This window comes from Styela clava, chromosome 1 (genome assembly GCF_964204865.1).
Source record: "Styela clava chromosome 1, kaStyClav1.hap1.2, whole genome shotgun sequence".
Classification (NCBI taxonomy): Eukaryota; Metazoa; Chordata; class Ascidiacea; order Stolidobranchia; family Styelidae; genus Styela; species Styela clava.
This window is the reverse complement of record NC_135250.1, coordinates 6,466,735-6,488,575: the sequence shown is the minus strand read 5'-3', so window position 1 is coordinate 6,488,575 and position 21,841 is coordinate 6,466,735. Positions and strand designations below refer to the sequence as shown.

Here is a 21,841-nt window from a genome sequence, read left to right as displayed (position 1 = left end):
AGTGAATTTATGTCTCGTTGCGGACTCATTCAAACGCTCTGCGGACTCATTTGAGACCGCGGACTCGGGTTGGGAAACACTGCTTTAACGACTCCGATTTGAATAGATTTTGATTCTTGCTCCAGACTGCCAAGTTTGCGGGCTTGTTTTTCCAAAACTACAGATCGAATTCGATGACTGTATAGAGCTGAGCTATTGAAATTATAGCATGTCTTTTGCGAACAATATTTTCAGTTTGTTCATTCATTTTGTATTTACAATTGTTACAACTGTTTTCAATATTTTAACAAAAAATGGCCATTTGAGCGTATTAACACAACTAGAAAAGGTGATGAAGTTCCTGAAATATTTAACGGTAATGCATTACGTTTGGGTCGCGGGGCGCAGGTGTGAAAAAGACTTCACACAGACACGCACGATAAGGAGTAAGAAGTGGATGCCGTATTTCTCCGTGTATAATACGTACCCATGTATAATACGCGGGGCTCTTTTAGGATGTTGGTTGTATGGAAATATGTAAGTCCATGCATAATACGCACGGTCGAATTCAGTCACTCACTCGGTCACTTGGGTCGACCGCATTTGGTATTTTCGGGAAGCCAGCCTAGCAAGTTTCACTGTGATTTAATGATATGTTTCAAGTGTTTATGACCTTGGCAGGTCTGTGTCTGTCAATCTCGGAGTGCTGTTACCCGGCTTCGAATTATCGCGCTGTTACTTATCTTAGAGCATTTTGAAAATGGTTGGGAAAAAATGTGGGCGTTAGGTTTGCCGATTGGTCAAAACGGGAGAAATGAAACAAGCCGCAATTCAGAGTGAGAAAAAATGATTTAGGAACATTCAGTTTTGCCGATACGGCAAAACAGAAATGAGGGACGCCAGACTGGACGACAACAAAAATCAAACTATCCACTTGAAGTGTGGTTCTTATCACTTATATACACTGGTTATTGAAATAGATGCGTTGTCCTTTGTTAGACAAGATAGTCAATTCCGTGGGTGTGATTCTACTGCAACAAGCATGATCTGGTTATTACGGACTTTGTCACATAAAATTAATAGAAATAAGACAGAATGAAAACATGTGTATTTTGCAATTGCATGTAAAATATCGATCAGGATTTTTTGAAAATTTCCTATACCAATGTATAATACGCATCCCCTAATTTTGAAGATGAAATCTGGAACCAGAAGTGCGTATTATACACAAAGAAATACGGTATATATTATGGTACCCATCGCATTTGAATCGCGTTCTGCGAGAACATGTACTGGTCTTCCATATAGACAACATGTTTGATTTTGGGGTAGCTACACAAGGCAGTTTTTTTTGTGAAGACTCATTCTTGAAATATCTTACACAAAGATAATGTCTTGCACTCAATCACATCTCATTGGAGGCTCATGGATGGCTGTTTAAAAGTTATCGCACGCAGAAAAATAAAAAGTGACATGAGAAAACAACTTTTTTTAACGTTAAGTCATTTGGGAAATATGGTCACCAGAGCATAAGTTTGCAATTTTTATAAGGATTTTGATTACGCGCTGTCTGTCTGTTTCACTTCAATAGCAGCGGCGAAAACACGCATCGATCATAGTTTAATTTAGTAGAAAGTTTAATCATGAAAATAGCATACAAATAAGAGCTCAATAAACTTCCTTTGTCGTACGGCGAAGCCTTTCTTAAACTGGCCAATAGCAATATATATATAACATTTCCAAAGTTATCTATTGTCTTTTTATGAAGCGTATCATGTTAATATAGTTCATGTAGTGATATACATTAGTAAAAAAGATGTTCAGTTATAGGGCTATAAATCGGCACGTTTTTTTAAATGAAGGAATCGGTTGTAGTTGACTTTGATACGAAAGAGAATAATATGTTCCTAAAATTTTGAATGCCATCAGTGCTAAAAATGAAACTGGTCGAAAGACGTAGTTAAACCAGACTCAATGTTATTTAAAATATGTTTTAAAAAAGTTTGTTAAATAACGCGACTCGTAACTTCGTAAGGCGACTCGTTCGAAAGAGTATTTCCTTCCGCGTAGGGTAACGTTCTCGGAATTTAATTTTAAAGGAAAGTTTTAAAAGAAAATAGCGGCTGATGGTGAGTAAATAAATGATCGACAGATTTTTCGCTGCTACAATGGGAACAAAAAACCAATCCGGATTTTGTGTAAAACGCACAATACTTGGGTGACAGGATGAGCCACGTGAAAAATTTCATCCAGTTCGGCCAAGTCCTTTATCTAATCACAACATCAGTATCAAAAATTTCTAAATTGTCTAACTCGGATAAGAGTACTGTAGTCTGGTACCTGCAGAGTAATTTTGGACCCACTACTCTAACGGTACTAAGCTGGGGTTTAGATTTTTCGGTTTTGAAAAGCATTGGACTAATGTTTATTTCGTGTTTATTCAAGCATCAACCTACAGTATAATAACCACTGGGTATCTGCAGAGACGCAATCTGTAGCATGGCTGCTTATGTTAAAGCATGTAGACGAATATTTCTCCATATCGAATCAGAATGAAAAATCTCTCGGACGTCCAAACAAGACGTACTGACCATGAATAGAAAACCAATGCAAAACTAGAGCTGCGTGCAGCTTTAACAGGCTTCCCGCGTAAAAAAAGCTGAAGACGCGTTTTGCTCACTGGAGCGTGAAAGCGTGGTCAGTCATGCATAAAATTTGCAGTTTATGATGGGGGATTCATTATCTGCATGTGATGTAAATTTCAAGTCTCTAAGTAGTGTCCTTCCCGAGAAGAAGATGAAAATGTAAAATCCTATATTGCTCACTGGAGCATATCGCCGAGGTCACTCATGCGTATCCTTGATATGTCGTATCCGGAACATGTCCATTAATCATTGTTATGAATTTCAACCCAATAGCATGTAACAATTTTGAGAAATCGCAAAAAAACTGAAAACGCGTTTTGTTCACTGGAGCGTGAAAACGTGGTCAGTCATGCATAAAATTTGCAATTCATGATGGAAGACCTATTATCTGAATGTGATTTAAATTTCAAGTCTCTAAGTAGTGTCGTTCTCGAGAAGAAGATGAAAATGTGAAATCCTATATTGCTCACTGGAGCGTATCGCCGAGGTCACTCATGCGTATCCTTGACATGTCGTATCCGGAACATGTCCATTAATCATTGGTATGAATTTCAACCCAATAGCATGTATCAATTTTTAGAAATCGCAAAAAACTGAAAACGCGTTTTGCTCACTGGAGCGTGAAAGCGTGGTCAGTCATGCATAAAATTTGCAAATTATGATGTGGGACTTATTGTCTGCATGTGATGTAAATTTCAAGTCTCTAAGTAGTGTCGTTCTCGAGAAGAAGATGAAAATGTAAAATCCTATATTGCTCACTGGAGCGTATCGACTAGGTCACTCATGCGTATCCTTGACATATTGTATCCGGAACATTTCCATTAATCATTGATATGAATTTCAACCCAATACCATGTATCAATTTTGAGAAATCGCAAAAAAACTGAATACGCGTTTTGCTCACTGGAGCGTGAAAGCGTGGTCAATCATGCATAAAATTTGCATTTTATTGCTAGCTGAGAACTTCTGCACATTTGAGGTGAATTTCAAGTTTGTAGGACCAATTTGAAAAAAAAATAATAATAATAATAATAATAATAAATAAATAATAATAATAAAACACAGGAATACAATAGGTTCCCTGCTGACAAGCAGCGGGAAGCCTAATTATGCTTCGGTAATCACATTACCCGTAAGACTCAATGTAATAAAATGTTTCCCTCATGTGTATGAGATTGCGAAGGCCTACTAACTATCTTGATACAGTATCACCATGAATGAACCCGCGCAAACAAAAAAGTCAACAAACAGTGTAACGGCGTCAGAGATACGATAGAACCAATTGTTGGTTATCGAACTCACACTATCATCAGGTTCCATCATTTTAGAAAATGTATGAGTGTCACTACGTAAGATGCATCAACATGACACGTTTCAGATAAATCTAATACATAACCTTTTGAAACATCAAATAGGACGCTTGATGCCAGCCTCTTTGCATGCAACCCTTTTTCCAACGTCTAAATCGAAAAACAAAAACGGGTTTGATGATCATCACGATATTCCAAGAACGGGTTCTCGCGAATCCATATGTGTGGCCCATTTTAAAATTATACTTGCTTCAGTTTTATTCAGTACCACACCAAAGTAAATATCTCGCTATATAAGCTGCACATGGCTGTATTCACATCTCCTTCACGCGCCACGCACCGTCTACTAAACGAAGCCCGAGTTGTTGTTACACCAACTCGCGTATCCTTTTTAGTGGGTAGTTCGCAAGAGTCATTCCAAGTTAGTGAATATTGAGCGATCAGGTATCCGAACTCGTGTCTTACCACCCTATATCTTGAACTGAGATTACAGCAAAACCATTTAAACTCATTTTATGGACCCCATTATTGCAATTCCCGGGCTAGTGGTTCACACTGTACGAAATAGAGAGTAGTAGTAGTAAAATCTGTATTTTATTATGACGTCATAAAATAGGTTCGATGTGAAGATTCGGATTCGAAAATATTCTAAACTTGTTCTAATGTGATCCGAACTCGTTATCTTCCTGTACCGTCAATACCCCGGTAGGTTTAATTATTAGGTTTGTGACGTCATAATTTCCCCATTTTATTCGCAAATTCATTTCAAATTGACTTTAGTCAAAATGGGTTATGATACGGTAACGTTTAATTTCCCGTTCGACAATATGCTGTATAAAGCGGCATTAAATGAGGCGAAATAAAGTCGGGATCGCCGATTCCGATAGTTTATTTAACCAATCAACCAAACGAATTTCTTGTGGACGGAAGAAAAGAAGCAGGGAGAATAAAAAACGGGTGAGAAGATATGTTGTTAAAAATATTTTAGACACTTGAAAAAAAATTATTTATCATATCGAAGGGTTAGAAGCGATACACTTTTCAGTGGAATTCTCTGCTGGTTTGTACGTTAACCAATGCTGTTCAAGCACTGACCTACCGCGCATTATATATAAGAAGGGTTAGGGTACCACGTCTTGTGCAGCTGACTTAAATATCAAACCCACTGTTCACTCTCGTGACAATGCTATGGGCTTGGCGTTTAGCGCACTTGAACGTAGGACCTGATTAATTGTACACAATATAATAAAGTATATATGGGCTTCTACAATTCACATTCTTGTCAGATAGGGTGTTTGGGAGATGGTCTGGATGGATATACTGTTCATATATCAAAATACCATGGCCTTGTAAGAATCGATTGGATCGCCTGACGCATTGGGCATATCTCTTTTCCATCTGAGCTATCGGCCCGTGAACTCCCTCTCTTTTTTGGAAATATTGGGATGGGTCGACATGACCTAGTGATTACGTAACAATATTGACTTCGTAGATATGGCTCCTAGGTTCGAACCCCATACTAATTTTTCTGCGTGGGATTTGATTTGAATGATCAATGTTTACGAATTATATTTAACCTTTGAACGCGGAAGTTTATTGACGCGGAAGACCATTCCGCCCGCCTCGGTTCGCGCGTGACTGACGTTTATGTATTTAGATAGGATTTAGGCTAGTACCGGTATTTATCCCTGGGAGGAGTGAAGCCTGTAAGACGGCCGACCATATTACCTATCACGGCTTCTGATTCGTTTGCCAGTCCATGTCTGGTATGGGATTAGCCAGCTATTTTTTCCATCTTTCATGGACTTGATGATAGAAAAAGTAGTAGCCTACCAGTACCTGTACCGTTACCGACTAAACAACCCGCAGCTACGGTACCAGTACGCGAACCCACTCTACGTTGGCGCAGAGACCAGCCTTCATTTTGTACGTATACCCTACCGGTGGGCTATATTCGTGACAGGATCTGATTAGCCACCAGCCACACAGGTTACCGGTAGGCTTATATTGGCGCGGCGGCTTCGCTCGCCATGCTAAGTGTTAGGAATACGCTTGCCATCGCACTTCTGATTACTCTGCCTGGGTTCGCAGGTTCGAATCCCATGCGGTGATGGTTTTGTGTGAGAGTATTGCTGGACTCCTCGCTGCCGTAGGGGGGTTCACGGAATTGCTGGTTGGTTACGGCTTTCTCTACCAAATTCTCTCAAATCCATGCTTCCAGAAACAAATAACTAACTAATACCATACCCGACATGGAATGGTAACCGGACATGAGGACGTGGTTCGCCATATAGTTAAGCCGTCATATCACCTTTCCTCTCCTACAGGAAAAATATGTAAATCCTATCTTATAAGAGATGATATGGAAGAGGTTGACGCCTTGTTTAAAGTGTTAAAAACATAGTTGTCATTGCATTTGTTACGGTACCGGTATTTCCCTTCCTTGGTTTGCAGGGTTGAATCCTACGGGGAATAGTCTAGTTAGGTACATAAGAGAATTGCCGCCAAAGCCGGCGGACTCTTGCCGAATGGATAGCTTTGCTTTAGTACCGTACAGGTACCTACGATATTTGATTTGTTTTTTGCAATTTGTATTTGCAATGAGTGAATAGAGTTCAACGATTGAGTGTTTCTCTTCATATATTGGCTACACTCGTAAGCATATATTTTTTCTTTGACTCACATTCACCCTAATTTGCTGACCATAAAGAGACACAAACTAGCCTATTTCATTGACTCTAATTGGAATCACAATGTCCGAATTACAGAGACTATATTTTAGTGTTATATCCCTCATAATAAAAATGGGCTTGCGTTTCACACCCGATGGATTAAAAGTGTTAATTTAGGTATTTTAGGTGGAATTTGGGTTATATTTTAAGCACATAAGGTTTCATACCTAACTTTCTGTTAGATATACGGTAGGTATAAAAGGTTATACACAAAAAAGAATGAGTACTGAATATGCATATAACTGCGCACACGCATACAAAAAAAATCCAACGCTGCCAATAAGCTCGGCTCTGTGGGTGCATTTTCAATGAAATTACCACAAACATTTGTATTTTTTATGTTCCATTTGATTTGTTAATTCAATTATGTAATTGAACCTATAGTAAACATTTCATCCTTTAAAAATATGTATTAAAATCATACAATTCAGATCTGAAGTCTGCCTAATTTTTAGTCGTAAGTGGTGTAAATTTGTGGAAATTCGTAAAATCTCGCCAGATATCCATGTATTATCTGAACAGCGAAAAATCAATATTCTCAAACTATAAATGTTACATGACTGCTCAAACATCAGTATCTAATTTACAATTTCCTTCAAGTTCGACTACTCTTGGAGTGAGACAATAACTTTCGCATACTGCAAAAGTTTGATATTCGTCATGTTAATTTCTAAACTTCGGCAGCGGCAAACTTGCATTTGTTATGAAATAATATGCTCTATCGGGCTTGCCCAGACTCAAATATTGTATATGTACATCGTATTTTGCACATGTACAGTACTGTATTCTTCTTGTTTTTCAAAATACACAACAGTGCATAAAAATGGTTCAAGTCATTTCATGGGTGTGTGTTATTAAATGCATCAAATGCGATCAACTAATCCAGACGTGGCTATCGAACGGTCGAAGTACCACAAGTGCTTCTAGTGGTCTCAACAGTTTTTCAGATGTTCATTCCTGATATTTCTAAATCCTGATCATTCCAAACCCCCCATACAAAAATTATGTCACTGCCACATGCCCACATCACAACAACGTAATAATATTCGCCAAATGTAAGGCTGGTTATTCAAAATGTGCAGACGATCACCCAAATTAAGCAAGCTATGTCGTATACAAAGTCTTATTTTCTCTCGTTTCAATGATCCCTATAATATACTAGACCCCAAAGAATGCATGTCATAAAGTTGTAAACAAATTACAGGAGTTAGAGAGGAAGAACATCGCTAACTCTCAGAGGTCTGCGGCCTCTGAGAGGTTTGCAACCTCTGAAAACTTCTCACCATTCCGCTGCTTTCTGGCAGGTCTAACATGGATCTTGACAATTCTTCGCTTCACCAGGAAAAACAGAGTAAGATATTAAATTGATGTAGTATTAACTTGACTAACTACATATCTAATTGCAACCTATCAAACAAAAACTGGATTTTGCTGCTAAATTGCCAATTCTAGCAACTAAATTCTTGCTCATATGTGATAAAATATCCCTTTTGATTTTTATGTTGCATGCTGAATTTATTTTAGGTTTCGACAGAATTTGGTACAAATCCGAAATCTGTTCCGAAGCTAATCAAAGTAAAACCAGCAGCAGCGAATAAACCAATTCCTTCTGTTGGGAATACATCTTCACATGACGATGTCTCGCAGGTAAATATTTTCTCTTGTAGTCTATTTTAGTATGATGCATAACTTTCAACTCAATTCATCTGTTCTATGGAACCTTTCTACATCAGCGCAAGTCATATTTTACTGTGTTAGACAAGGTGCAATGAAACATTGGTCTAAATATGTTGGCAATGTGATCCCAGTAACACTGTACCTCTACTAAATGGACAAACGTAGAAAAACGACAAAGTTATTTAGAATCTGGTAGTTCTACATATTTTGTCACATTATGAAATCAACTGCTATTTTTATCAATCAAAACTAGCTTCATGTCTGGCAAATTGTTGTTAACTTAACTTGTAATTTCTTGCAGGCAACACCCAGAACATACAGAAATGGCCGTGAGCGGAGGAAACAGAATTCCATTCCTAAATTGGATTCTGGAAATTCACAACCTTCTTCATTGAGCCGATGTTCCACACCGCAAGACAAACCAGAAAGAGCTCTGAATCGAACACCAGATGTATGTCGTCTTAACAATAAGTGAAATTTAGAAATTTTTTTTTTTTTCGAAATAGCCTAATTGTTTCGATTTTGATTCAGTCGCCAGCAAAACCTGGGCAAGAAAATAACAAGGAGGTTAAGATCAATACTCCGTCATGTGATGATGTGAAATCCACTACTTCTGTGAGACCAAAATCTATCCAGAAGAAAAAAAAGCAGAGAGATGATTGCAGATCACCATATCTGGTACATCCTACCGAAATGGTCAGAATTTTGTTGGCATTATTTGTTGGATTTATAGATTAGAGTTCAATTTTTACCAAAACAAACAATTCTTTATTCTTATTCAGATTCGAGCAAAACCTCAGACAGTTCGCACTGCTCTGAAAGAAAAGATCTTGAATAAAGTGGTTGAATCTCCATCTCCACGTTCTGCTCCTGTCTCCACCATTAAAAATAATGGTCAAAGTGAGACAACAAAAAAATCAGAAGATAGCAAACAATTATCTTCTGAGGTATGTTTTCGTAGTATTATCTATAAAACAGTGATAAAAACAACATGGTGACAAACTGGTAATAGAAACTTAATTGGCTACTCTTGAATTATGTGAACCAAGATGGTGGAGACCGAAACGTAGTATGTGTACCAGGTTGGGGTTAGGCCATGATCTCAGATACAAATACTACGAGAGTCACTTGGCTAGTCCCCGAACTCGTAATAGAACTAAAATCAGAAAAAATTGTAATAAAATTATGGCCAAACCCTATCCTGGTACACATACTATGTTCCGGTGTCCGCCATCTTGGCTCACATACTTCAGGTACCTTTATTTGTTATCACCGGATTGTCAGCATGTCCAGGAAATGCCAGGTATAAAATTTAGGACCCATTTGTTTCAGAATCCAGTCAATCCTGGAAACAATCCAGATGACTCACAAGGAAAAACATCCAGCCCTGTGAAGGATTCCCCAACTTCTGAGCCACTTTCACTGAACAGTGAACAAGATGAGCCAGTCAAGAAGGACGGGGATGACAAAGAGTTGACTGAGGAAGTAAGTTATAATATATACGTTGCTCAGGGTATTGTCACATGAGGAAGAATTCGTAACAATCCATCAATTTCATATCTATCCAACTAAAATACATCAACATGCTATTTACCTCTAATCACAATGCCTCATGATACATGCAAAAAATGGGGTCTTACAAATGCTCACACCCAGAAAGGGAAAATGATTAACAGTGGGTATATAAAGAAGTGGTCTTATAACATTCACATTAAAAAGTGGGACATAGCTCTAACAGTACTGATCCTATGTATAAAAAAGTTCATCTATAATATTGTTACATAATGAGAACAACTAGCTTAGGCGATCGGCAACTAACTTGTTTCGTTCAGACACCAGCCAGGCCTGAATCTCGTTTCTTCCATTACCAACCAAAGCTCTTGGGTCAAATTTCGACCTTTCGATTCAAGAGAAAAGATGGGACAGACGGACATGTAGGATGTGGCGATCCTGCAACTCAATGGGTAATTTATTATATATAGGACTGCGATTGCTGTTTTTTTCCAAATTTCATAACATTTCAATTTTTGTGTTTACATTCGTTATTCAATTTCCATCCAAAGGTCTTTGGTCCAAAAAAACCATCTCCACCTTCGGTTTTCCTGTCTATCAATTTCAAAGACCTGGGTACAGTGAAAAGAGATGGTGGACAGTCATCCATATGGGTAAGTGTTTATATTACATATATTTTTTGTTTCTGAATATTCCTAGTAGTTTCAATTTTGCTTCAAACATATTTGTTCAATTTTGACTCTAGCACGACTGTTAATGTTATATACATTAGGTAATTAGGCCTTTATTATGTTGCCTTTTTGCCGAATATATCACTCAGCAAAAATATATTTTTAAAATTGCGGAATTGAACGAGATTCACTTATTGTAACATTGTATAGTTGGTTGCTGTATCTTATTAATATGATGAAAGATTTTATATTGTTTCAAAATTAAGACATGGCATATGTCTGTGTAGAGTCTAGTGTTGGACAGTAGTCGCTAATCCCACAAGTCAATTCCAGTTGTGAGTTATCCGAGCGTGAGTCCTATATCAAGGTCGAGCCAATCACTGAGTCATGTCTCTCTGGCGATGAATTGATTACGATTCTGATTCAGTTTTTCTGGGGTGACTTGAGTAACTTCAAGATTTTTATAATCGGTGTTTCGAGTAGAGCACATGCTTCTCCATTACATATCGACTGGTTTTTCAGTTTGGTGATTCAGTTTTTGTTGAGTTCTTTACTGTCCAATATTAAAAATATCTTACTGATTGTTGAAAACCACAATTTCAATATTTACGTTCATATCACAGTCGCAATCTGGAACCACAGGGAGCACACCACGTCTTGTCAATGACTATACTCCTGATGTGACAAAATCACCTCAGTCGAAGAAAAATTTGGCAGATGCATTCAGATTTCCTTTTCGGGTAAAATTTTCAAGTTTACTCTTACTATGTATAAATAATCCATTCAAATAATTTACATTCACTTAATATATTATATACACAAAATATTGGGCGCTCACGAAGTATGTGAACCTAGATGGCACACACCGGAATGTAGTGTGTGTACCAGGTTAGTGTTGGGCCTTAATTTCAGGAACAAATACTACGGGAGTCACTTAGTTAGCTAGTCCCTGAACTTGTAATAGAACCAAAATAAGGAAAATTGGAATAAAATTATAGCCTAACCTGGTACACATACTACGTTCCGGCGTTTGCCATCTTGGTTAACATACTGCGGGAGTACCTAATATTAGGCATCTCGTCGCAAGCTTAATGTTATCAAAATTTAATTTCTCTATTCCACAATTTCATTCAGGTTCCATCAAGCCCCGAAGCTCGTTCTTCTTACTTCCAGAGGAAAATCTTCGGATCTGCAATTGAAAACCCTCCCCCTCCAACACCATCAGTTTCTTTCAGTTTTGGACAAGCTTTTGAGGTAAGTTTTCGGCGCTACCGAAGTATGTGCACCAAAATGACGCACAACCTGATAACCCTAACCTGGTACACCTACTATGTTCAGGTTGTGCGCCATCTTGGTGTATACTTCGGGAACACCAAATATTTATTATCAATGATTTATTGACGCTCCATGAGAGCAAGATGTCCAGCAATTCACTTGTTTCGGACAAGGTTTTCAAAAGAACAGAAAAAAATTTCAGTTTCATACAGCTTATCCACTTTATTCCATCTTGGATGATGTTGAATTGCCCTCATAGACAACCACATCCTCAACTTCATACGAAGGCTCATACTTAATCTCTATGTTTTAAACAGACTCAACCAACACCCAGAGAAAGTCTTATCGATTGCCAAAGAAAGAACTTCGGTTATTGGAACGAAACACCACCACCTTCAGCTCGTTCATTCTCTGAAGACCAACAAGAGATTGGCTACAGAGAAGGAATAGACAGAACGGTACTAACCAAGGTAAAGTCATTTTGTATTTTTAATACTCACTCAAATTTACGTTAAATCCTCAATTATACGAGTGGTTGATTATATTCCACTGAACACGTCTGATTACTTTAATGTCACGCAACCTTTGGGTATCTAATTTTTGACCCAAATTGTTATTTAATTTGCTACGAACTCCTCAACTATAAGGGTTGTTGATTGAGTCTGCATTGTACGCATTTGGCTACTTTAATGTCACACAACCTTCAGGTATCATATATTGATAGTGCTGAATCAGGGGTGGGCAACATACGGCCCGCGGGCTGGATTGACCGACCCGCTGACTGTATCCAACCACACCCTGTAATGTGGTCCGACGCAGCATTCCTGAAAGTTGCCGATCTACTCTCACCGCACTGTCAGTGCAAGCTGGTAAAGCAAGCAATTGCCTTAGTGAATGTGATGAAATTGAATTAGCGCCACCTAGTGTGGCCAATGTGGCACCATCGCCGAGCGATCTGAAATATTAATAGTCGCGTGGCAAAGCTTGGGTTTCATTTGGTTAGCGTGCGTCAAGGTTGCTACATCTTGTATCTTGTTGTATAGTAGTAATCATTAAGTTAATAAAACCCTAGAAAACAGTCTAAGTGAACAAACAATTGCGATAGCACACTTGTTAAACAAACAATATAAGGTCAAAGCACAAAGCGTTGTAAACATTACATTAACATTATCCATATCCACATAAACAGATTTATTATTTTGTCAACCAGTCATCAATACGAAAAAAATACATAACACAAATAAAATTGCTTCGGTATTAAAAGGAGGGAGCGATACGACCATGAGGTCATCGAGGTCAACTCCCACCCTATTTTCTGAAGTGATTAAAATTCACACTGAAGATGACTGTTAGAAAAGTTGGTCTGTCGAATGATACTTTCAAAAAATCGATGTAATCTCAGAAAACTATTGGGGGAGGGCATGTTTTATCGAGAACTCATTTACACAATAAAAGTTCTATATGCTTCAGATCAGTGGTTCCCAACCGTCGGTCCGCGAGGCTTTTTTGCCGGTCTGCGGAAAATTTCATTTTGTTGTTTTTCTACCGTCTCAATCGCTTTACCAAAGCCGAAAAGACGAAGTTACGTTGGTTTATTACGCAATTTCTTTTACGCCGTCGTACTGCTGTTGGATACATGCGGGATGGCCCGGCGACGTCTTGGTAATCATACTTTTCGGTTCATCGCGAAAGCGCTCCTTCAAATCTCGCAAGATTCAGCCTGGAAATCAGCATCGTGCTTTTACCGTTCTGCATGGTTTTCTTGATTAATAGGTCGAAGTTACGCTGGTTTATTACGCAATTTCTCCTCCGCCGTCATATTGGTGTTTGATAAGTGCTGTATTAATGGCCCAGTGACGTCTTGGCGCTGAGTAATCACTTTTTGCTTTTTCGGTTCCGATTCATCGTGAAAGCGCTCCGTCAAATCTCGCAAGTTTCAGAAACATGGAAATCAGCATGCGTGCTTTTTCGGCTCTGCATGCTTTTCTTGATTAATCCAAATCCATCCAAATAAAAGGTTATGAATATTTCTTTGTATAAACCAGAATGTATCAAGATAGACAGTATAATATTCCAGAGCATCACCATGAGCATCTAATAAAGATTAGATACAGAAGAATTTTTTGTAATCATCCGGCCTGCCGAGTACTTCATTTTCCCACATCTGGCCCGCTGACTAGAGAAGTTCCCCACATCTGTGCTGGATAGTAATCCTAACTAATGCCAGTTGAAATCACATTCAGTAATCAGTTGACGATTTTTTCCAAGTTGTTACCAAACTTATCCTAAATAATACACAATTGTACTTTTCAGCCTGATCCTGGACTTGATTATGAGTTGACTAATTTCCAACAGTACGAGTCGGAATCGAACGTTTCATCTCCAGAGTGTCATGTTCGTTTCTTCAACGATGGCGTGGAAGTATTTCTTGAAGTGAGTAAGCTGACATAAGTTTGGAGTTCTTATTGATGAAAGACAATTTATTCGTAATTGAGAATTTACTAACGACTTTTTGTTAGCTACTACTGTAACATGTTCTGTGATTTTTTTAAATTTCAGAGAACTCCACCGAGATCTGGAAGGAGGCGACGAAATACTTCACCACCTGCAAGAGATTCTCCCAAAATCGAGGAAATTGGAGATGGCGAAAAAATTCCAACAAAGGTTTTTTTTTTTTATTTAAAGCTTTTTATACAACTTTCACTCCAAACAAAAAGGTGCAAAGCAATTTAAAAATATCATCCCAGGTAAAATTAGAAGTAAATTTAACATGAAACAACATGTAACAATGTTTAGCTTGGCTGTTCTGAATTACAGTGCAATTCACCTTCTAATGATAGAAATTTGAACGTTTTAATTTGTGATTAGATTTCAGCAACTTATGCAAACCAAATCATCTGAAACAATCAACTGATTAATTATTTCCATACTCCCCATGAACCAGGCTTCGGACGAGAGGTCGTGGTACATCATATGAATACGCCGTCTCATCGACTTTCCTCTCCCACTGATAAAATTGAAAATCATATCCTATAATTTACAAATTTTTATTATATTCAGGCTGAATCAAGACCTGAAAGCAAATTGACTGATTTGCAGGAAAGCAGCTCGGAATCAGAGGTTGAGACTCATGTTCGTTTCTTCAACGATGGCGTGGAAGTATTTCTTGATGTGAGTTAGCTGACATAGGTTTGGATTCCTCATCGAATGACAATTTATCCAGAATTAAAAATTAGGTAACAACGTTTCGTAAGTTCCCACTGTATCACTGATTTTTTTTAAATTTAGAAAACTCCACCAAGATCCAGGAGGAGGCGAAGAAAGACTTCAGCGTTCGCAAATGATTCTCAAACTTTTGGTTCTTCCAGAATGGCACAGTATGCAGCAGTCAAGGAAATTGGGGGAGTCGATAGAATACCATCGAAGGTTTTGTTTTTTATGTTAAACCTTTCAATTTGACATATTTGTCCTTTTTTGCTCTGAACAAGGCTATGCTACGTAAAAGAATTTGAGAAGACTGGAATTTTTAATGTCTGGCATTGCCTACTCAATCTATTGCACCCTGGGTTAGGTGATGAGCATGGGACTTGAACCTGCGATACCATCATAGTTAAGTCTGACGTCTGTACCACTAGGCCACTGCACTGCCTTTTTTCAAAAATACATTGAGTGAGGTACTATTGTTAGTAGAATGCGTCTTCATCAACGATGCATCTTTTTTATCACTATATATAATTATCCAAATAATTAGGTTTCTTGAATTTTATAAAGTTTTATTTTTCTTGTATATTATTTAAATTTTTCTTATTTAGACTTATTTTGGACTCGAAAGCAAATTGACTGATTTGCAAGGAAAGAACTCAGAGTCTGATAGAGAATCTCCAATATCCGATTCTCATTTCTTTGATGAAAAATCAGGAGAATCCAAGAAAATTGATGATGTCAAGCAGTCTAGAGTAAGTTTTAACATTCATACATGAATGATCCTAATCACCTGTTTAAAACTGTAGTCATACGTGACGGATGGCATTAAATAAATGATTCAACTTTGAAGGAGAAGTAGTAAGGATGACATGGCATGGGTTCAAAACCCATTTTTATGCAAAATTGATAATTCTTGTATTGCAACTTTTCTTAAGCATTGCAATGTAATACATTCAATTTCTTTTTAGCAAACCATATTATTCTATTGTCTGCTTTTTCAAGGGTCAAGCAAAACCTGAAAACATCTTGGGTGATTTGCAAGAAAAGACTTCAGCATCTGCAGATGATTCTCAAACTTTCCATTCTTCCAAAATGGAACAGGATGCGGCGGTCAAGGAAATTGGTGATGGTGATAAAATGCCATCAGAGGTTCGTGTTTTGCAAGCAATTGCAATTATCCGAATACTTGTTTTAATAAAACTTTCTCATTTGAAAATTTTGTTCATTTTCTGACTTAGTTACCATCAGAAGAGAAGACAACCGGTGATAACACCACAGACTCGGCCGAGTATAAACCGGAACATAGTGACATGCAAGAAAAGACTTCAGTCACTGTGGCTAAACCTTCAACTTCCTCTCCCATCTCTCTGAACAGAGATCAACAAGAATCAAGCAAGGAGGTTGAAGATGTCAAATCATTGCCGTCTGAGGTAGGATTGGTATTTTATTGATAAGGATTTCTCAAAGCGAGGTTCTAAGCACTCAAGGTGATAAAGTCACTCAAATACGAAACTTGCTGTGTAAACTACTCAGTTTTAAATAAGCTGTCCCAAAGCCGTCTCTCTTCCTATAATTTACAAATTTTTCTTATTCAGGCTGAATCAAGACCTGAAAGCAAATTGACTGATTTGCAGGAAAGCAGCTCAGAATCAGAGGTTGAGACTCATGTTCGTTTCTTCAATGATGGCGTGGAAGTATTTCTTGATGTGAGTTAGATGACATAGATTTGAATTCCATGTTGAATGACAAATTTTCTAGAATTCAGCATTTAGTAACGGCGTTTTGCAAGCTTTTCTTGTAACACGTTCTGTAATTTTTTTTTAATTTAGAAAACTCCACCAACATCTAGGAGGAGGAGAAGAAAGACTCCAGCATTCGCAAATGATTCTCAAACCGTCGGTTCTTCCAGAATGGCACAGTATGCAGCAGTCAAGGACATTGGAGATGTCGATAGAATACCATCAAAGGTTTGTTTTTTTTATTTCAACCTTTTTTTATACAACACATTATTTTTTGCTCTGAACAAGCCTCTGCATGAGCAGGTACTGATATGTAAGCAGCTACTTTATTTTCGTGGTCCGAAGTTTTTCGGCAGAGCCTACCCAATTTGTCAAACCCTGGGTGAGGTGGCAGGCATATGATCTGAACCCAAGCGAGAGAGTTGAATCTCTTGCATCACATATTTCTGTCTCTAACGTAAACTCCACAGGAGAACCTGGTCTGAAATCGCCAGTTCAAATATCACAGGTTATTGATAGAAAAGTCATGGTGCAGAATTTTTCCTTTGGATAGATCTGTGAAGATTATATGTTACTGTTACATACTGAATTCAATGGATTATAACAAAACAGATATTCCATCATTTGCAATATTTCGCAGAACAGTTAGTTTCTGCCAAGTTGGTGAATTTACTTCACAGTGTTACCGAACTTGATCATAATATAAAACTTTTTTATGTTTAGACTGAATCTGGACTTGAAAGCAAATTGACTGATTTGCTAGAAAGGAACTCAGAGTCTGATAGAGAATCTCCAATATCTGATTCTCTTTTCTTTGATGAAAAACCAGAAGAATCCAAGAAAATTGATGATGTCAAGCAGTCTAGAGTAAGTTTTAACATTCATACATGAATGATCCTCAACACCGGTTGAAAACTAAAAACTTTAGTAGGTTAATTTCAAATGTAATCATACTTGATGGATGGCATGTAATGAACGATTCAACTTCAAAGGGAAGTAGTAAGGATGACATGGGCATGGGTTCAAACCCCATTTGTATGCATCTTATCCATGTTTGAAAGCAAATACATTTGCGGAAGCAAGCATTTTATCTGTTCCGAATAGTTCCTTTATGAAGATATTTCCTACACTAAATGTAGATAACTAAATAAAGATTCTCTTGGCACTTTTATGGCCCACGAACAATGCAAGAATAACTTTGTGGCCCCGGAGTTGACAACCTTGGACCACCCTGCAATAAGCGATTCTACTTCAAGTAGAAGTAGTAAGGATGACATGATGGATTCAAACCCCATTTTTATGCAAAATTGAAAATTCTGGAATTTTTCGCAAGCATCCAATGTGATACATTCTGTGATTTTTTTTTATCGAACAAAATATATTCTGTTGTTTGCTTTTTTCAGGGTCAAACAAAATCTGAAAACATCTTGGGTGATTTGCAAGAAAAGACTTCAGCGTCTGCAGATGATTCTCAAACTTTCGATTCTTTCAAAATGGAACAGGATGCGGCGGTTGAGAAACTTGGTGATGGTGATAAAATGCCATCAGAGGTTCGTGTTTTGCAAGCGATTGCAATGATCCGAACACTTGTTTTTTTTAATAAAACTTTCTCCTTTTGAAAATTTTGTTTATTTTCTAATTTAGTTACCAGCAGAAACGAAGACAACCAGTGATAACACCACAGACTCGGTCGAGTATAAACCGGAACATAGTGATTTGCAAGAAAAGACTTCAGTCACTGTGGCTAAACCTTCAACTTCCTCTCCCATCTCTCTGAACAGAGAACAACAGGAATCAAGCAAGGAGGTTGAAGATGTCAAATCATTGCCGTCTGAGGTAGGATTGGTATTTTATTGATAAGGATTTCTCAAAGCGAGGTTCTAAGCACTCAAGGTGATAAAGTCACTCAAATACGAAACTTGCTGTGTAAACTACTCAGTTTTAAATAAGCTGTCCCAAAGCCTTCTCTCTTCCTATAATTTACAAATTTTTCTTATTCAGGCTGAATCAAGACCTGAAAGCAAATTGACTGATTTGCAGGAAAGCAGCTCAGAATCAGAGGTTGAGACTCATGTTCGTTTCTTCAATGATGGCGTGGAAGTATTTCTTGATGTGAGTTAGCTGACATAGATTTGAATTCCATGTTGAATGACAATTTTTCTAGAATTCAGCATTTAGTAACGGCGTTTTGCAAGCTTTTCTTGTAACACGTTCTGTAATTTTTTTTAAATTTAGAAAACTCCACCAACATCTAGGAGGAGGAGAAGAAAGACTCCAGCATTCGCAAATGATTCTCAAACTTTTGGTTCTTCCAGAATGGCACAGTATGCAGCAGTCGAGGACATTGGGGATGTCGATAGAATACCATCAAAGGTTTGTTTTTTTATTTCAATCTTTTTTATACAACACATTTACTATTTTTTGCTCTGAACAAGCCTCTGCATGAGCAGGTACTGATATGTAAGCAGCTACTTTATTTTGGGTGTCCCGAAGTTTTTCAGCAGAGCCTACCCAATTTGTTAAACCCTGGGTGAGGTGGCAGGCATATGATCTGAACCCAAGCGAGGGAGTTGAATCTCCCGCGTCAAATATTTCTGTCTCTAATGGTAACTTCACAGGAGAACAAGTGCTTGATCTGAAATCGCCAGTTCAAATATCACAGGGTATTGATAGAAAAGTCAGGGTGCAGAATTTTTCCTTTGGATAGATCTGTGAAGATTATATGTTACTGTTACATACTGAATTCAATGGAATATAACAAAACAGATATTCCATCATTTGCATTATTTCGCAGAACAGTTAGTTTCTGCCAAGTCGGTGAATTTACTTCACAGTGTTACCGAACTTGATCATAATATAAAACTTTTTTATGTTTAGACTGAATCTGGACTTGAAAGCAAATTGACTGATTTGCTAGAAAGGAACTCAGAGTCTGATAGAGAATCTCCAATATCTGATTCTCTTTTCTTTGATGAAAAACCAGAAGAATCCAAGAAAATTGATGATGTCAAGCAGTCTAGAGTAAGTTTTAACATTCATATATGAATGATCCTCAACACCGGTTGAAAACTAAAAACTTCAGTAGGTTAATTTAAAATGTAATCATACTTGATGGAAGGCATGTAATGAACGATTCAACTTCAAAGAGAAGTAATAAGGATGACATGGGCATGGGTTCAAACCCCATTTTTATGCATCTTATCGATGTTCGAAAGCAAATACATTTGCGGAAGCAAGCATTTTATCTGTTCCAAATAGTTCCTTTATGAAGATATTTCTAACACTAAATGTAGATAACTAAATAAAGATTCTCTTGGCACTAATATGGCCCTCGAACAATGCAAAAATACCTTTGTGGCCCCGGAGTTGACAACCTTGGACCACCCTGCAATAAGCGATTCTACTTCAAGTATAAGTAGTAAGGATGACATGACATGGGTTCAAACCCAATTTTTATGCAAAATTGAAAATTCTGGAATTTTTCGCAAGTATCCAATGTGATACATTCGGTGATTTTTTTTTATCGAACAAAATATATTCTGTTGTTTGCTTTTTCCAGGGTCAAACAAAATCTGAAAACATCTTGGGTGATTTGCGAGAAAAGACTTCAGCGTCTGCAGATGATTCTCAAACTTTTGATTCTTTCAAAATGAAACAGGATGTGGCGGTTGAGAAACTTGGTGATGGTGATAAAATGCCATCAGAGGTTCGTGTTTTGCAAGCGATTGCAATGATCCGAATACTTGTTTTTTTCAATAAAACTTTCTCCTTTTGAAAATTTTTTTTATTTTCTAATTTAGTTACCAGCAGAAAAGAAGACAACCAGTGATAACACCACAGACTCGGTCGAGTATAAACCGGAACATAGTGATTTGCAAGAAAAGACTTCAGTCACTGTGGCTAAACCTTCAACTTCCTCTCCCATCTCTCTGAACAGAGAACAACAGGAATCAAGCAAGGAGGTTGAAGATGTCAAATCATTGCCGTCTGAGGTAGGATTGGTATTTTATTGGTAAGGATTTCTCAAAGCGAGGTTCTATACACTCAAGGTGATAAAGTCACTCAAATACGAAACTTGCTGTGTAAACTACTCAGTTTTAAATAACCTGTCCCAAAGCCTCTTCTCCTATAATTTACAAATTTTTGTCATTCAGGCTGAATCAAGACCTGAAAGCAAATTGACTGATTTGCAAGAAAGCAGCTCAGAATCAGAGGTTGAGACTCATGTTCGTTTCTTCAACGATGGCGTGGAAGTATTTCTTGAAGTGAGTTAGCTGACATAGGTTTGGATTCCTTATTTAAAGACAATTTAATCGTACTTGAGTATTCAGTAACAACGTTTTGCAAGCTTCTACTGTAACACGTTCTCTGATTGTTTTAAATTTAGGATACTCCCCCAAGATCTAGGAGGAGGAGAAGAAAAACTTCATCGTCTGCAAATGATTCTCAAACTTTTGATTCTTCCAGAATGGCACAGTATAAAGCAGTTAAGGAAATTGGTGATGACGATAAAATACCATCAAAGGTTTGTTTTTAAACGACACATTTATCCTTGTTTCGCTCTGCAAATGGCTCTGCATGAGCAATCACTGTTATGTGAGCGGTTACTTTATTTAGGGGGGGGACCGAAATCTTTCGGCATTGCCTACCCAATTTATTACTCTCTGAGTGAGGTGTTAGGCATAGGATTTGAACTCAAGCGATGGAGTTGAATCTCTCGCATCACATATTTTTGTCTCTAACGTAAACTCCGAAGGAGAACAAGTACCTGGTCCGAAATTGCTAGTTCAAATATCACAGGTTATTGATTGAAAAGTCATGGTGCAGGATTTTTCCTTTGAATAAATTTGTTTCCTTACAGTCATCTGTGAAGATTATAAGTTACTGTTACATACTGAATTTAATTGTGTATGATATAACAAAACAGATATTCCATCATGGGTACTCTCGAAGTATGTGAACCAAGATGGCGGACACCGGAACGTAATATGTGTACCAGGTTAGGGTTAGGAAATTGGCGATGGCGATAAAATGCCATCAGAGCTTCGTTTTATTTCGCAAGCGATTACAGTTACGGTATCCAAATACTTAGAGGTT

At 37.7% G+C, this 21,841-nt stretch overlaps 1 protein-coding gene across 5 annotated transcripts in view; it reads left to right on the top strand.

The window, feature by feature from the left end:
* Positions 1–21,841, top strand: part of LOC120341303 (uncharacterized) — a 35,545-nt gene that overhangs the window by 5,760 nt on the left and 7,944 nt on the right. Inside the window, exons 1-31 of one of the 5 annotated variants that reach the window (XM_078117529.1) lie at positions 4,697–4,891; positions 7,871–8,017; positions 8,191–8,313; positions 8,645–8,794; positions 8,875–9,039; positions 9,126–9,290; positions 9,676–9,828; positions 10,176–10,307; positions 10,407–10,508; positions 11,150–11,266; positions 11,661–11,780; positions 12,119–12,271; positions 14,115–14,234; positions 14,361–14,465; positions 14,862–14,972; positions 15,090–15,227; positions 15,614–15,757; positions 16,008–16,154; positions 16,244–16,435; positions 16,601–16,711; positions 16,835–16,972; positions 17,468–17,611; positions 18,148–18,294; positions 18,389–18,580; positions 18,746–18,856; positions 18,980–19,117; positions 19,622–19,765; positions 20,304–20,450; positions 20,545–20,736; positions 20,899–21,009; positions 21,132–21,269. In XM_078117529.1, coding sequence (XP_077973655.1) covers positions 4,784–4,891; positions 7,871–8,017; positions 8,191–8,313; positions 8,645–8,794; positions 8,875–9,039; positions 9,126–9,290; positions 9,676–9,828; positions 10,176–10,307; positions 10,407–10,508; positions 11,150–11,266; positions 11,661–11,780; positions 12,119–12,271; positions 14,115–14,234; positions 14,361–14,465; positions 14,862–14,972; positions 15,090–15,227; positions 15,614–15,757; positions 16,008–16,154; positions 16,244–16,435; positions 16,601–16,711; positions 16,835–16,972; positions 17,468–17,611; positions 18,148–18,294; positions 18,389–18,580; positions 18,746–18,856; positions 18,980–19,117; positions 19,622–19,765; positions 20,304–20,450; positions 20,545–20,736; positions 20,899–21,009; positions 21,132–21,269 — 4,305 coding nt within the window. In that variant the 5' untranslated portion in view covers positions 4,697–4,783. Of the gene's footprint in view, positions 1–4,696; positions 4,892–7,157; positions 7,283–7,870; positions 8,018–8,190; positions 8,314–8,644; positions 8,795–8,874; positions 9,040–9,125; positions 9,291–9,675; positions 9,829–10,175; positions 10,308–10,406; positions 10,509–11,149; positions 11,267–11,660; positions 11,781–12,118; positions 12,272–14,114; positions 14,235–14,360; positions 14,466–14,861; positions 14,973–15,089; positions 15,228–15,613; positions 15,758–16,007; positions 16,155–16,243; positions 16,436–16,600; positions 16,712–16,834; positions 16,973–17,467; positions 17,612–18,147; positions 18,295–18,388; positions 18,581–18,745; positions 18,857–18,979; positions 19,118–19,621; positions 19,766–20,303; positions 20,451–20,544; positions 20,737–20,898; positions 21,010–21,131; positions 21,270–21,841 lie in introns of those variants that run through there. The other 4 variants (XM_078117530.1, XM_078117531.1, XM_039409798.2 and 1 more) reach the window with 4 other exon arrangements.